The following is a 17110-nucleotide window of genomic DNA, read 5'->3' as shown; positions in this document are numbered from 1 at the left end:
GGGAAAAACAACACGCACTGAGGAGCAGGTTACTCAGGATACTTGTTGCCAAACAAGGAGTGCCGGGCCAAGCAGGCTTAAATAGCAAAGGTGGATGACGTCATCTTGAGGTGACTGAAGAGGTTTTCCCACCAAGGCATATACATTATGTGCGTAGTTGTACACATGTGCCCAAGGCATCCATTGCCGGCTCCTTACTGTATGTGCATCTGTGTGTGCCTAATGGCGGAGTTCCGCTGGGATGAAGGAGCCACACACTGGTAAGTTGGGCGGCAGTTAGGAAGGATGGTTATTTACCCTTTCAAATAATACTAAAACAAGAGAACATTTCTTTCAAACTAACAATCAACAGATTTGAAGCAAATCATAGAAAGTACTTTTTCACTCAGGATACAATCAAGCTGTGAAATCTGTTGCCAGAGGATGTGGTCAAGGTGACTAGCACAGTGGGGTTTAAAAGAGGTTTGGACAAATTCCTGGAGGAAAAGTTCATAAAACATTATTAGTCAGGTAGACTAAAGAAAGCTAATGTTATCCCTGGGAGTGAGTAATATGAAATAGATCTATTTTTTCAGATCTGTGACCTGGACTGGCCACTTTTGGAAACAGGATGCTAGATTTGATGGGCCTTGGTGTGACCTAGCATGGTATTTTCTATGTTCTTATATAGAATTTAGCTTAGTTACAGCAATAGAGCTATTGATCCAGCCCTGATTAAGGTCCTTAAATTGCTGAGTTAGGGAATGTGTTGTAACTTCGTTCGGATTGTAAATAAATCACCAGAACAAGAAAAGCTACCTCGTAGTTTGAAGCAATGATTAGACCAGTGCTGAAGAAGGAGGGACTGGACCCAGAGAGATTTCTGTATTATTGGCCTTTTTTGAGTAAGGTGATTAAAAAGGTGTGTTACAATTAGGTCTTGCAGATTTTTGGAGGAGCAGAAGGTGTCTCATTCGAGGCAATCTGGGTTCCATCTAGGGAATAGAAGCGAGACTGTATTACTAAGTTTGTTGGATAATATCAGGAGCCGGGCAGCTGTGGGAGGAGCGTGAAGTTTGATTGCTGCGTTTAACCAGTCTGTCTGTTCTTCATAAATAATTTTATGTGAGATGGTAAGTACCTTATATTCGATTCAGAATTTTATTGGTAGCCAATGTAATGATGTCAAAATTGGGGTGATTTCCTTCTCCCATTCTCCCACCAACACACACACTCACTCACTCACTCACTCACTCCTCTCCCTCTTCCATACACACATGCCTCTCACTTTCACACCCATGCTCACTTTGACTCATTTCTTTCCTACTCACCTACATGCACTCTCAATTCTCTTCTTCCTACATAAATACACATTTGCTCACTCTCACAAACATGCTCATTCATTCTCTCTCCCCCCTTTCAAAACACACTAGCAACAGCAGACTCTAACTTAGACTCCTAGAGCAGCAGCAGTCTCTTCCTTCAAACTGACTCCTTTCCTTCTCCTCCTGTGCTGCGGGACTGGACGCTGTCAGTTTCTTACTCCTTGTTTGGTGCATGGACAGGAAATCACGATGTCGATTAGCCAAGGTAAATAAGATGGGGTGCACAATTGTACAACCTGCATGCGCTGAGCCGAGCAGCTTGCATCCGTTCCCTCCAAGGCTGCTCCGAAATCGGAGTGACCTTGGAGGGAACTTTCCTTCCACCACCCCCCACCCCCCCGCACCTTCCCCTCCCTTCCCCTATCTAACCCGCCCCCCAGCCCTAACTAAACCCCCCCCCCCCCCGACCTTTATTGAAGAAGTTACGCCTGCCTCTGGGCAGATGTAACTTGCGCGCGCTGGCTCTCCATCCCCTGGCCCGGTGGCTGTTCTGGAGGCCTCGGTCCTGCCCCCGGGCAGTCGCCCCGCCCACGGCCCCGCCCCTGGAAAGCCCATTTTTTCAAGCCCCGGAAGTTACGCGCACCGCCGAGCCTATGCAAGATAGGCTTGGCACGCGCAGGTTTTCGGGGGTTGGGCGCGTATCTTACGCACGCCACCCTTTGAAAATCTACCCCTTTGAGAACATGGGGTAAACTCAACTACAGTGAGGAAAAATGTAAAGTCTCTCCTGGGCCTTGTCTGTGGGCAGACTAACCTGCAGGACCAAACTGAGCAAGGACACACACACACACATACACACACACACACACACATACAGAAACACACACACACACAGACACCTCTGCAAACCAAAATAGGTCCAATGTCCACTCCAAAAAGGTTGTGCGCCAAATAAAAAGACACTTTATTCCAATAGTTTTTCAATCAGAAAAAAATGAAAAACAGTAGAGAAGGGAAAAACATTAAAAAAAATCTCAGATACTTGTTGCTTTAATTCCACAGAACTCACATTCCATTTAGCAGTCCCTTCTTCGGCCTACCCAGGCCCTCTTACTAAACATACACCAAGATTTAGTTACTCATATTGCTCAGACAGGAAATCAGCCAAGCCTGTGGCAAGTTCCTGTTAGGCACAGTTTGCCTCCTGGTCCAAGCAAGAGCCTACCACAGTTAAAATACTCTTGTTCCAATCACTCTTCCTAAACATCAACACACAGATCTTCTTTTCCCTCAGGCTTCCTGTGACACTGGTAGAATATCTCTGCCTGACTCCTGCTTTTCCCTCCCTGTAACCCCTAGACAGTTACATCCTCCTGCTTGCTTGTGACACTGGAGACCAAGTGTAGCTGGGGATTTTATAAGCTTTCCGCAAACCATGCCCACAGGGGCTGTACAAAACTCTCAAAGAGTTATTTGTAACACCTTCTGACCCAAAGATGACTTTTGATTCACTGGAACCTCCCCAACTCAAACTAACACAACCCTTACAGGATTTCCTTTAGGAGGAAACCACCACCTTCACACAATACATCTTCTGAATATTAACTCTGCACCCTCTCTGTGGCAAACAAGTGCCACCTCAGTCAGGCATTTTAGAGGAATTATTCCTTGGCTGATTGGATGGGGCGAGTAGATTTATGAAAGATTGGATATCTTGTCTGCCATTTATTTGTTGCAATATGAGGCAGTGTTATTTTATGTTATTGGTTAATTGTATATTTTGTATGCTATGTAAGATTGTACCTTACCTTGATGTCTTCAGTTGAAGGGTGAATAATCAAATGATGTCATAAATAAATAAACAGACAAATAAATAAATAAATAAATAGATAACTAGATAAATATTTAGCTGCAGAAGTCCAAGCCCTGGCCCAGGCTGGTGCCATTTTGTATAGTAAAAATTAACAATGGCATCAGCCTTGGTCTGCCGATGCCATTTGCAATAGTGGCAGCTGCAGGGCAGAAGCGTCCAGGGATTTCTCCTGCCTTGTGAAGAAATTTTCAACAATGCAAGTTCACTGTGGGATGAGGGGATTAGTGATGGTTGGGGGAAGGCCTGAGAGTGGGGATTTACTTGCCGTCCAACATTTTTTTACTTTTGTTTTCCTTTATGCTTTTTTTGTTTTAATTTCATTTTTTGTTTGTTTTGGATTTTTTTTTTCACTTTAAAGAAATGAAATAAACAACAAAACGAAATTAAATGAAAATTTAAAAAATGTCTGGGCACATCCCTAGTCCTAACTCATTGGAACTCTATCATCTTACATTAAACTAGCTTTAGATCTAGCTTTTGGGAAGCTACTGAAAACTTGCCTTTTTGAAGCAGCTTTTATTCCACAGCTATAATCTGAGCCCCTGTTGGTGAGCCCCCAAATCATGAGTACTACTATTGAATTGCTGTATACTCTGACTTAGAGGAAAACTGCCTCAGTCAGACCAAACGTGTCTACCTCCTCAATGTATTGCACTCATTATGTTTCTTGCCGGCCTTACATGTATCTCTCCTCAAAAGTCATCTACTGGCCTCCCTGCATTGCACTATTTATTGTACTGCGTGTCACTGTCCTATAGTACTTATGAATCATTCTTTATATACGGTAGGTCACAGCCTTATAGTTTTTATTGTTCTGTATTTTACGGCAATCCCAATTCTTGACGTAACAGTACACTCTGGACTGCATTATTTATGTGCTGTACTTGACTGTTTTATTTCTAATTAGTTACTGTACTATATGCCCATTGTAAACCTAACCTTCTGTTGTTGGAAAGGTTTGGTATAAATAAATGATGATGATGATGAAATAATATTTATCCTGTGATGTTGGTATGTTGAGTATGGTATCCAAACTCCCAGCATTCTTAAATTACTTGCTATTATCATATCAAGTATTACTGTAACCATAACGAAAGCAGCTTTGCCATCCAATCTCTTACACAACTAAAATATAATAATAATAATTTTTAAAAACACAAAGTAAAACTATGAAAACTTACAATGATATATGCATCAAATAAAATCATAATGAGCTTAATTCTGTCAAATGCCTTGGTGTCTGATTCCAAGTTCACAGTTAGAGTCAAAGAAGTGCTGCCTGTTCACTAGCTTTGTATAACTGGGGTTAGCATAGTTTATAAGCCCTGATTTTTCTGTTTGCCATGGAATAAGACTTAATGTCATTTCACTTTCTTCTTCTCTTGTTATCCTTTTTTGGATGTGTTGCTTCCCCACTGTCGTCATGCTCAGTTGGAATAGTGACAGAGAGGGCTCATTGAGCCTACTCTAACTGCTGATACTCACCACAGAGGAAAGATATGAAAACAAAAGTAACTGCTTGAGTTTTCAAAATATTAAGGATTGTCTGAGGCAGGAATATGTATACTTGCCAGCAAAGTGTCCACCCGTATTCATTTGCAAACAAATTTGGCAGAAAAGCTCTTTAATCCCCAGTCACAACAGGATAGTATTATGAATAACCGTTCCACTGGGTGTCCCCAATATTTTTTGCATAGCAGCAAAAAACTATTTGGAAAATCTGAACATCTTTTAAATATCTTTTTTTTTTTTAACTTGAATAAAATCTAAATCCTATCCCCTGATAGTCACCCACTTCTGAATTTGATAGCACCAAGTCTAACTTAACTGTTCCAGGATCTATCTGGAATATATACCACCACTGTGTTACTAAGTACTCTTTTTTTAATTTACAGAGTCAAAACCCTACTAACTACTTGCAAGGATTAGATGGAAGACCTATAATAGCTGCTCCCGTTTTCACAAAGGTATTTGGTTACTACTTTGTTTTAAAATATTTTATATTTCTTTAAAAATACTTTAGTTGACTTGATATTATAGTTCCTCTGCCCATTTCTTAAATCACTCTATTATAAAAATGTATTGCATTCAGTTACCAGAAATGCTGTGAGTTCTTATGTACTGCAATTCTGAGTTGTTATGACAAGGTATACTCACTATTTATTTATTTTAAAGTATTTCTTATACACCTATCTATAAACCTAGACTTGTTGCATAAAAAATAACAAACAGTATAGGCCTTAAGGGGGTAATATTTTAACTGCCCACATAGATTTAAAGTCATTCACCCTTAGAATTTATACCAATTTTCAAAGGGAAGGTGCACATGTACTTTCTTTATGAAAATTATCCCATCAAAACTACCTGCACACATTTACACCCACTATGTGTGTATAGTTTTTGTGAGGGAAAATACTTGCATACTTTTGAAAATGCAAAAATATGCATGCAAGTGCATACTCCTCCCCAAATCTGTCCCCAGAAATACCTCTGCTCACTGCAGGTAAAAGTGCACGCATATAGGCCCTATGTGTGTACTTTCATCTGCCTGCTGGGCGAGTGATCTTGTAAAAGCTCATTTCTGTGGGTAAAGCATTGTTTTACATTTAGAAATGGCTTTGACAATTCCCCTCCCTAGTGATATAAAAATGTTGGCTGGCAGCTTCCATCCAATAGATATCATAATAAAGTATGCATAATTAGAGTAATGGGCACAATACGTCCATAAACATAACTCTTAGAATTTTCCATTCCCATTTAAACAAGCTAATTCACTATGCTGATGTTGCCAGACACAGTGACATGATAGGTTCCATTCAGCTTTACCTTTATCTGATTGTCCTAATCAGCTAAGCAAGCGTCAACTTTAATGTACATGTAATCATGTTATTTTTTGCAACTGGTTGCTGACCCTTATCTCAATGGGCCATTTATACTTGGTCCTGTTTTTTCTTCATTTTCATGTCTACTCATTGGATAGTTCAAGAGCCACACCTGTACACAGGGGTATAGGATCATTTGCACACAGTAGTATACCTGCACCACCAAAGTGAACATATCAGGTCCTGACAGACACACAAAATTCAAGAACCTCCAACTCTTCAAAAATGCTTCTCATCTCCCTGTGTAAAAATAAACATTTGTTATAGCTACTGCTTTTCACCATAGTCTTGTTTATTTTTGTGTTTGGGGATTTATTTGGGTGGGGATAAGGGTGGGGTGTGGAAGTAAGTAAGTTGTTGACTGGCTTTGTGTCCATAACTCTGACAGGATCCTTAGCTACTAAATTTCTTCAGATGCTCTGCAATGTGCCAGTTTTTCAAGGATTAGGGAGGGAGGTTAAATTCTCCCTAGAAAAGGAAAGTGTAGAAAAGTTATAGCTATTAATTCAAGTAATTATAGCTACTAATTCCTCTGCAAATTACAGTAACTGAAGAGCGGATCATCTAACAACCTGTAGCACTTCTTTCTCCTTTCTCCTTTCAACTTTACAGCTAACATCCCTGACTCCATTTCTTTATTGTTAGTGTCTAACTTAAGCAAGGAAGAAGGTTAGAGGAGTGGGTTGTGAACCAGATAAGCCTGGGTTCAAATCCCACTGACATACCTCAAGTAAATTATTTTACCCTCTGGAAAAAATATGGATCGGCTGTATGGGCTTTTTCTTTTTTTTGCTTTCTGTTTCTGTGTTTCTAAGGCTTTTCCTGCCTCTGACAGGGGCAGAGCTTGTTTAGAGAGACAATACTAATGTTTTCTCCTGCAGAAGCCTGAGGCTGAGGAAGCCTCAGGCATAGAAATTGCGGCAGATAGGGTGAGAGACAGCTACAGAGAGCTGGGAGAGTGTAAGAGACTGCTACAAAGCTGTGAGAAGGGAAACAGACTGCGACTTAAAAAGGAAGAGAGACAGCTATAGATTGGAGCTGGGAGAGGGGAAGAGACAGCTAAAGACTAAGGCCTGGATTTTCTAAGGTCGCAGACCTTAGAAAATCCGTCGATAATGGGGGGCGGGGTGGCAAAGGGGCCTGCGAAAGCCGGCAGCGATCGCACCTCCGCAGTGCAATCGCTGCCAGCTTTCGCATCCAATAGCGCCATCGTAAAAGGTGGTGCTATTGGGTGCGAAACTGGCGGCGAAAAGGGCCCTTACCTTTTCGCTGTTAGCGCTGTCTTCGCAGAGTCGGCCCCGGTGCAGTCCCGACTCCTCCTCTTCTGGGGCCAGCTCTGCCACAATTCCGCCCCCATTTAGTGATCATACGCAATCGCTTTTGAAAATGACCCCCTTAGGTTGGGAGAAGGTTAGAGACTGCCACAGAGAGCTGGGAGAAGGGAGACAGAGCTATAGATTGGAACTCGAAGAGCTACAGATTGGGGCTGGGAGAAGGCAGACAGACGGATATAAACTAGGGCTGGTAGAGAGGGTGAAGGAGCTACAGAATGGAGGGGAATGTGAACTACAACTTTTGCTTCTCCTCCCAGCCCTGCCCATTTCCCTGAAGTTCACAATGCAAACTTAGGGGCCGATGCAATAAATTTGCGTAGAAATCGGGTCAGCGCCCACTCTCTTAACACGTCCCAAGCGCCCTCAAGGGGGGCGCCATGCAATATATAAATTAGGGGGTTGCGTTAACAAGGAGGCACTAGGGTTGCTTGCACGACCCTAGCGCATCCTTGCTAATGAGAACCCAATCGGTTTTCGTGATTTGGCCGTCCGCCGGCAAGGAAAACTGACGCCAAGTTTATCGGCGTCAGTTTTCCTTACCGGCGGACAGCTGAGTCACGAAAACCTACGCTGAGTTTATCGGCATCGTTTTTTTCCTGATTGGCGGACAGCCATCACGAAAACCAACGCCGATAGACTCTGCATTGGTTTTCCTTACCAGCAGTCACGAAAATCGACACCGGGTTTATCAGCTTCAATTTTCGTGACTCGGCTGTTAGCCGGTCAGGAAAACCAATGCCGATAAACTCGGCATTGGTTTTCGTGATGGTTGTCCGCCAGTAAGGAAAACCGACGCCAAGGGTTCAGGAAGCGAATGCTTGTCAGACGAGCACCGTTTCCTGAACCCGACTGCCTATTTTTTTTTTAACTTTCCTTATTTCTTTAATTTTTCATCCTACTTAATATCACAACAATATTACGTAGGAGGCAGTACAGAAAAGCAGTTTTTTCTGCTTTTCTGTACTTCTTTTTGATCCGCTCAGCTATTAACGCCTGCTCCAGGCAGGTGTTAATAGATGACAGTTAAATGGGTGTCCAAGATGCACATTTTTTTTTTTTTGCATGTGCATGTGATGAGCGCTATTAGATTCACTCCGCGTTGGACGTGCGTTGAATATGCGCTAATCCCCTTATTGCATTAGGGGATTGATTAGCGCCTATTCTACCCGCGTCCGACTGCAGGTTAACAGTGCCCTTCTGATAGGAGAATTGCTTTTTTCTTGTTGACTTGTCCATTGCTGTCGAATTGGCTCTAGCTCCGTGCTGCTTCACACTTGGACCCACGAGCAAAGTGTCAGGTGGTACTGAGCTGGTGACTTTGACAGTGTTGGGCAAGACAGCAGGAAGTAAGCACTCCTTCTGACTCCAGGGGAGCAAAGGGATTGGCAAGACCTTGGACAGAGGTTTTGATCAGATGGAATTCCAGAGATTCTGTGTTGATGGAGAGATGAGTGGATTGATGTCTGAGTGGCCTTGTTTTGTGGTATGGGTATGGGTAGGGGGAAAGATCAGGATGTGGATGACCTTATTGTGTTGAGTGGGTGAGCAGGGTTGCTGAAGAGGCTAGCATGCTGATACCTTCCCTGTGTCCTTAACTTTCTCACAACTATGTGGTCATGCAGAAGAAACTCATTATCCCCCTCATTTAAAGAATACACTTTTGTTTTTCAGTCATATAGCAGCATCGCATTTTCTGGTGCACCAGCACCTATGCCTGTAGGGAGTAATTTTGCAGCATCACAAATAATTTAGCCAGCAAATACGTACATAAGTTACCCCAATTTTCAAAGCAGACTTACGCATGTAAGTCCTCTTTGAAAATCATCTCAGTAAAACTATGTGCACACAATTACACTTGCTATGGGTGTATGTAGTTTTACCAAGAGAATTTACCTGCATACTTTTCAAAATCAAAAAGTATGCCCTTAAGTCCCGAGCCCGGCCATACTCTACTTCCTGAAACGCCTCTCCCTTATGCACATAAAAGTACAAGCATTGCATACAGTGTGCATGTGAGTAACTTTATGTGCACATCGATCACACGATTTTGAAAGAGCCATGTCTGTGGATGAAGCACTACTTTACCCTCAGAAACCCCTTTGAAAATTACCCTCCGTGTTTCCTGAGACCTTCATACTGTAGCCATCTGTTAGTGCCGTGCGCTTTAGATTTACTGTAAAATCCAAACAATGATTTATATTACAACCTGCCTGAAAGCAAGCTACATAAGTTGCCTTACTGGATAAATAAAAAAGAATACATTGTTTCACAAATACTTTTGTAATATAACCCCACCCCCCACCCCAAAATACTACATATATATAAAGCCCATACAATTTGTCAGTTTTTATTTTGATAGCTTTGTTTGGAAAAATATATGCGCATATCTATCTTGTACCAAATCAGTGTGTGTGTGTGTGTGTGTGTGTGTGTGAGTGAGCGTGTGTATGTCCGAGTGTGTAAATGTGGTACGAGCGGGTGTGTGTGTATATGCGTGTGTATGTCTGTGTGCATGTGTGTGAGTATGTGTATGTGTGTGTGAGTGTGTATGTGTGTGTCTGTGTGTGCGTGCATGTGTGTGTGTATATGTGTGTATGTGTGTGCATGCATGGGTGTGTATATGTGTGTGTGTGTATGTGTGAGTGCGTGCGTATGTGTGTGTGTGTGTGTCTGTGTGTGCATGTGTGTGTATATGTGCATGTGTGTGTGTGTGTGTGTGTGTGTGTGTGTGTGTGTGCATGTGTTGTGTTTTGAATGAGGGCTGTTTCTGAAACAGAAGTACAAGTAGCAATTATTCAGCATTTTGCTGTTCAGAGGGAGAATGAACTGCAAAGAGGTCTCTCATGAAAAAATCCCAAACTAGTCTGGTTTTTAATTTGGAAAGATCCAAATTGCAACATTTTATATCAGTAGAGCCTCTTGAAAATAAACTTTGGATAGAAGTCATTTAACTGATCTGAAACTAGTTATTTTTATGTTTTTTAGATGTTGCAGGATTTGACAGCTTCTGAGAGCCAGCTGATTGTTTTTGAGTGCAGAGTAAAAGGAGCTCCTTCTCCAAAGGTTGAATGGTACAGAGAGGGGACATTAATAGAAGATTCTCCGGATTTTAGAATTTTACAGAAAAGTAAGTTCCTCTACTTTCTGCAGGTACAGTTTTACTGTGTCAGGTCATATACTTCTCATACACTGTCAACTATCTTTCTGACCAACAGCATCTCTCAGGAGAGAGTCAAACTTTTAATGAGACAAGACACTGATCACTAAAGGCCTAATTTTCAAAGCCAAATGACGTGGATAAAACCCATTTTTAGGCATGTAGTAAAACAGCCCAGTTGTTGGTGTATAAGCATGTGCGTAACCCTGTTTCATGTGTACTTTTATGTGAATTTTACAGAGGGATTCTGGGGGGAGGGCAGGGGACAGAGTCAGGGTGGAGTTGGCACTTATGCACATACTTTTTGATGTGGGTAAAATAACTTGTGTAAGTTATGTCCTTTCAAGAAGTGTAAATTCACAAGAGTTAATTTGTGTGCACACTCTGCTAATTATCTGAGGACTTTCAAAGCAAACTTATACATGTAAGTTCACTTTGAAAATATTCGGTGAAGTCTGTGTGCACAGTAAACCCTGCTGGCTGCTTGACAATTACCCTTTCTATGCCTGGACAATTCAGGCTTTTGTAGCACAGTCATAATAAACCATTCTGTGTACACATGGGGAGACCCATATGAAAGACTACTTAGCCAGATAGATAGGACTTATCTGGCTAAGTGGTGGCCGCTGAATATCTGGCTATGTTCAGCAGCTGCCACTTAACTGGATAAGTAATTTATCTGGTTAAATAGATAGCCGGATAGTCAATGGGTAGGGAATGGCTAAAGCGAGGTGGCGATATATATCTGGTTAACTTAACCGGATAAGTATCGATATTAGACTTATCCAGTTAAGTTAATTGGATACATTAGACCTGCTATGGAACAAGTCTAACTTAGCTGGATATAACTTATCCGTCTGAGTAGCATAGTCGTGCTGCTGAATATCCTATTTAGGTTAACTGGTTATCTTAAATAAACATTTAAATTTGAATATAGGGCCAAAAAATGTTGATTGCACTATGAGTACATAGAACACTAATTTGTGTTATTGCTGCTTGGTATATACAGTACACTTTTGCTTTCCCGTTTGCCTCATGGAGAAATGAAGGTGCCTGTCTATGTCATAGCATGCCTATGTTCCATGGAAAATGTATGTTAAATTACAGGCCGTCATATTAAAGTCATAATGGGGGTAATTTTCTAACTATCCATATTGGTGCAAAGTCTGGGTATACTTTTTACTCATGGACTTTGCCCCAGTTTTCAAAGTGGAAGTATATATATACTTTCACTTTGAAGATTATCTCAGGAAAGCTACCTGCACACATGTACCTCTGCTATTTTGTGTGGGTAGTTTTCCCCCATAAAAAATCCATACAGGCCTTTGAAAATTCAGAAGAATGCATGCAAATGCCCAGCCCTAGCCCCAGGAGTGGCTCTGCTCACTGCGGATACAGTTATGCGAGTAGTGGCAATACTCACGTAAGCTTGCCCACATACAGGGAGGGCAAGTTTTAATAAGACCTTTTTGGCAGGTAAGCACTACTTTACCCATGGAAGTGGCTTTGAAAATTACACTGAATGGGTCTTTGAGAAAAATGCATAATGCAGCATATCTGTAAAAGTGATAGCCAGTCAAGTAATTCTGGTGCCTTATTTTTCCCTTAGAACCTCGATCTATGGCTGAGCCAGGTAAGCAAAAATTCTGAACATTTATTTATTTGTAATGGGAATTTCATAAATCTTAGAGCTTAAATGTGAAAGCAAATTAAAAATAATTCCTGATAACAAATACTAATACCAGTACGATCATATCTGAAAACAGTGCACGGACACATATACAATTCACCTCTTATGGGATGACTTCTATTTACAAACCTGATTTACTAAGGCTTTTTTCCTATTCTATCTCTATGGGGAAAAAAGCTTAAAGGTAGATTTTAAAACTCAGCACACGCATGGCTGGGCCGAGCGCACGCCAAATGCATTTTAAAAACAGCCCAGCCCAGTGCATATCTCCTAGTACGCGCGGAAGTGCCAGGTTCTGTCAAAGGGGGCAGGCTGAGGGCGAGGTCTAGGTGGAGCGGGGACCAGCCAGGACAGCAGCCATTAGGTCCTGCCCCGGGGAAGCACACGCCGGCAACTGGCTGGCACGCGGAACTTTCTACTGCTCCAAAGGAGCAGGTAAGTTCTTGAACAAAACAAATGAGGGTAGGTAGGTAGGTAGGGTTTAGGGGTCGGGGAGGAGAAGAGAGGGGAAAAGAGAGGAAGGTTAGGTAGGGAGTTAGGGAAGTTCCCTCCTAGTCCGGCTCCTTTATTGGAGCAGACTGGGATGGAACTGGGGATGTCCCGAATGCGTCACTGCGCGCTTTTTCAGAAAATCCCCCCGTACGCACCACCCATGCGCATATGTGTGCGCTGATATAAAATCAGGCGCACAGGTGTGCGCGGGTAGCAGATTTTATATTACGCACATATTATAAAATCAGCACGTCCATGTGTGCATGATGGGAACCGCGTGCACATGGACGTGTGCACTTCTTTTAAAATTTACCCATTAGTAAATAAGGCTTTAGGGACTAGAAGTTTTTTCTGCTTCCTTCAGCATTGTGCGTCTGCATTATAAATCAGTTTTTGCAATATCAACTAAGTATCTGTGGTTTGCTGCAATTGTTCCCTTGGTCCATTTTTTCTCTCTGCAGAAAGCCCATAGAGTGGCTTTATTACAATCTCTGGAGCCACAATCAGGTCTGTCAATGCCAATCATAACAAAAATGCAGCTCACCACTGTAATAGAAAACTTTAAAGCAATTGGCATTTCATAGCATTATTGTCATTTTTATTTATTTTATATTTGAATATGTTAGATTAATATGATTTTATTTTATTAGTTGGTTTTATTGTATAGGTTTGTTTTATATATATATATATATAAAATCCACATTGGAGAGGTCATGAGGCACTGCAAGGCAGACTATAAAACAAAAAAATTAAATTAAATGTACTGTGTGAAGATATTAACTGGAATATCCTTAAAGTAATTTTATTTCAACTTCAGCTTACAACTGTGATCGGTCCTTCATCCTCAAATCTTACCCTATGATCTCTAATTTCACAACCTTTCTATCTAAACAGAATGTAAAGAGGAATATTTTTGTTTCATCACTTATATTTTAAAACATCCTGGCAGATGTGCATGTTATATTTAAAGTAATTGATGTATATGTTTTATATTTATATGTTATTGTACTTATGTGCTATATATAATGATGTGATTTTGATGATGCTCTGTTGTATGCCATCTTGAGTCATTTTTTGGAGGATGGCGACTAATCTAAAGAAGAGGTTAGCAAACTTTTTGTTAACTGGGGCCACATTATTGGCTCTGATTTGTAGCAAGGCTGAGGGGTGGTCCCTCTTGGAGTTCTTTGAGTAGGGAGGGGGCCCCTTGAAGCACCTTAGGCAGGACAGGGGTGAGAGTCCCCTTAAAGCTCTCTCTCACTCACATACCTATCTCTGACTATCTTTCATGCACATTATCCCTGTCTCTCATTCACATAGCTCTCTCTCTCTCTCTTTCACTCTCAGCCACTTCTTCTGCTGCTGGGGACCTCCATGCCTCTTTGGCCACTGGCGGGATGGGCTCTGATAGAGGTTCTGGGACCTCTCCTTTTTTTCATCTGCTAATGGCAATTACCATATATACTAGTGTATAAGTCAATCTCATGTATAAGTCGAGGGTATTTTTTTTGGGGGGCCCCCAAATCAAGATTTATCTGTCACCCATGGATAAGTCAAGGAGGGCTTATAAAATAGTGAAATCATACTAAGAAACAAATCGATAACTTAAGAAAATCACTTTTATTTTTTAAAAGCAGAATAAAGTGTCTCATAAGAAACAACATTTAGCAACTAAAGAAAATATCCCTGCTGTATGAATCCTTGCCTCCCTTCCCCATGGCTGTCCCTGCTGTTTGAATCCTTCTCTTTTATGCAAATCCTTCCAAATCCAATTCTTCATTATCAGAATGTCTGAATAAATCATGGAACTGTTCTTTGGTGCTGCCATCAGCGTAAATGTTGTCTTTGATGGCTCCATCTGTTGAATCATCATCTGATGATGATTCGTCTTTGTTTTCATAGATGGCATCATCTTCTGATCCATCCATAGCATTGCTAATGCCACATTTCAGGAAAGACTTCTTGATCATTTCCGGTGGAATTGATTCCCAAGCATCCTTTACCCATTTCGCTACCAAATCAGTATCTGATTTCATCAGGTTCCCTCCTTTCATTAACTTTGCCTGACCAGAACACATCCATTGTTGCCACATATGCCGCAATTGGTCCTTGAAAGCTCATTGAGACAGACATCTAATGACTGGAGCATTGATGTCAGACCTGCTGGAATCACTGCTAAAGTGATCGCCATTTTCTTTGCATCATCCTTCACATCCTCTGTTATATGTGTGCAGAACATATCACACACCAATAGTGATGGTCGTTTTCTTAGCTCTGCGCCTGGTCGCCTATCCCACACATCGCACAGCCACCATTTTGTTCCCTCCTCATCCATCCAGCCTTTAGGATGAACCCAAACAGTTAGGCCTGCTGGAATTTTTAGGTTCTTCAGCATCATTTTCCTCTTGAATATTACCACCGAACACATTTTTGTGCCATATGTCAGGCAAGACAGGGCCACCATGAAATGGGTCTTTTATAAGTATGGTCTTCTCACCAACAGCAGTTACAGGCATTGATTGCCAGGCATATTACCAATGTTATTCATATCAAAATGATTCTTTATTCTTTGCTGAATAATGAATTTGTGGAATGAACAGATATTTTCATCAAGCTCTTTAGGCAGTTTCTGTGAAATCTTTGTGTGTTGACAAAGGCACAATCCATATCGGTTCATGACCCACAAACACCAACCAGACGATGCTATGAATTCATTCAGACTTTTGATCACTGAATATTTTTCTTCTTTTGCCATTTGAAGGGCACAAATCCTAATGCTTGAGCGAGTCACAATATAGCCATTCTGTCTGCATTCCATTACTCAGTCATTCAAATCCTTTTCCATTCTTTCAAAAGGCGCAATTTTGAAACGTAAGGCTTTCTTTGACTTTGGCATTTCTAGCAGGTTTTCTTCATTTGTTCACCAATCTCTGATGAGTTTCTCACTAATGTCAAATTCTTTTGCAGCTACACAATTATTGGCCTTCTTTGCACTTTCTATAACCTTCAGTTTCAGTGATGTGGTGTAAGATGTTCTCTTTTTCTTCTCAGCACTCTTTTTTCTGAGGGTAAGATGTCATTATTTTAATTGCTGTCCCTGCTGTCTGAATCCTCCCCTCCCTCCCTCATGTCTGTCCCTTCTGTCTGAATCCTTCCCTCATGTCTGTCCCTAGGGATGTGAATCGTTTTAGGACGATTAAAATTATCGTCCGATAATTTTAATATCGTCTTAAACCGTTATGGAACACAATACAATAGAGATTCTAACGATTTATCGTTATAAATCGTTAGAATCGTGAGCCGGCACACTAAAACCCCCTAAAACCCACCCCCGACCCTTTAAATTAAATCCCCCACCCTCCCGAACCCCCCCCAAATGAGTTAAATAACCTGCGGGTCCAGCGGCGGTCCGGAACGGCAGCGGTCCGGAACGGGCTCCTGCTCCTGAATCTTGTTGTCTTCAGCGAGGGTTCCGGCGCCTCGCTGAACGACCTCCTGCAGTCGATCTCCTGCCGGCGCCATTTTCCGTACGAAAACGATTCGCGGCGGGAAATCGCTCCCTGACCCCCGCTGGACCTCCAGGAACTTTTGGCCAGCTTGTGGGGGGTCTCCTGACCCCCACGAGACTTGCCAAAAGTCCAGCGGGGGTCCGGAAGGACCTCCTGCCGTCCAATCGTGTTCGTCTATGGCCGCCGCCATTTTTCGGCGCCATTTTGGAAAATGGCGCCGGCTGAAGACAACAAGATTCAGGAGCAGGAGCCCGTTCCGGACCGCTGCCGTTCCGGACCGCCGCTGGACCCGCAGGTTATTTAACTCATTTGGGGGGGGTTCGGGAGGGTGGGGGATTTAATTTAAAGGGTCGGGGGTGGGTTTTAGGGGGTTTTAATGTGCCGGTTTTGCGATTTTTAGATTTTTAACGATTTTTCACGATTTTTCACGATATTTTACCCCCCCAAACGGCAACAATACGATTCCCTCCCCCTCCCAGCCGAAATCGATCGTTAAGACGATCGAGGACACGATTCACATCCCTATCTGTCCCTGCTTTCTGAATCCTTCCCTCCCTCCCCCATGTCTGTCCCTGCTTTCTGAATCCTTCCCTCCCTCCCCCATGGATGTCCCTCCTGTTTGAACCTTTCCCGTCCTCCCCTATGATTGACCCTCCTATTTGAATCCTCCCTCCCAATTCCTTAACTCATCCGCTGCTATCTGAACAATGACGGAACTTGCTCAGGAACACCTATTCTCTTCCCCCATGGTCTTCTAGTTAGCGGTAGGACAGCTTCTCCCCCACAACTCCTCTGGATCCCTTGTTGCCGCTATGAGGATGATGACGAACTTGTAGTTGTTCAGGCACATCTTCCCTCCTCCCCCATGC

At 42.3% G+C, this 17110-nt stretch overlaps 1 protein-coding gene across 8 annotated transcripts in view; it reads left to right on the top strand.

The window, feature by feature from the left end:
• Window positions 1-17110, top strand: part of MYPN (myopalladin) — a 389049-nt gene that overhangs the window by 250509 nt on the left and 121430 nt on the right. For all 8 annotated transcript variants that reach the window (XM_029609689.1, XM_029609690.1, XM_029609692.1 and 5 more), the window contains 3 exons: window positions 5073-5144; window positions 10379-10520; window positions 12160-12183. In XM_029609689.1, the coding sequence (XP_029465549.1) occupies window positions 5073-5144; window positions 10379-10520; window positions 12160-12183 (238 nt within the window). The remainder of the gene's footprint in view (window positions 1-5072; window positions 5145-10378; window positions 10521-12159; window positions 12184-17110) is intronic.

Source organism: Rhinatrema bivittatum, chromosome 7, assembly GCF_901001135.1.
Source record: "Rhinatrema bivittatum chromosome 7, aRhiBiv1.1, whole genome shotgun sequence".
NCBI lineage: Eukaryota > Metazoa > Chordata > Amphibia > Gymnophiona > Rhinatrematidae > Rhinatrema > Rhinatrema bivittatum.
Note: the sequence above shows the minus strand (reverse complement) of the source record. Positions and strands in the feature narration are given on the sequence as shown.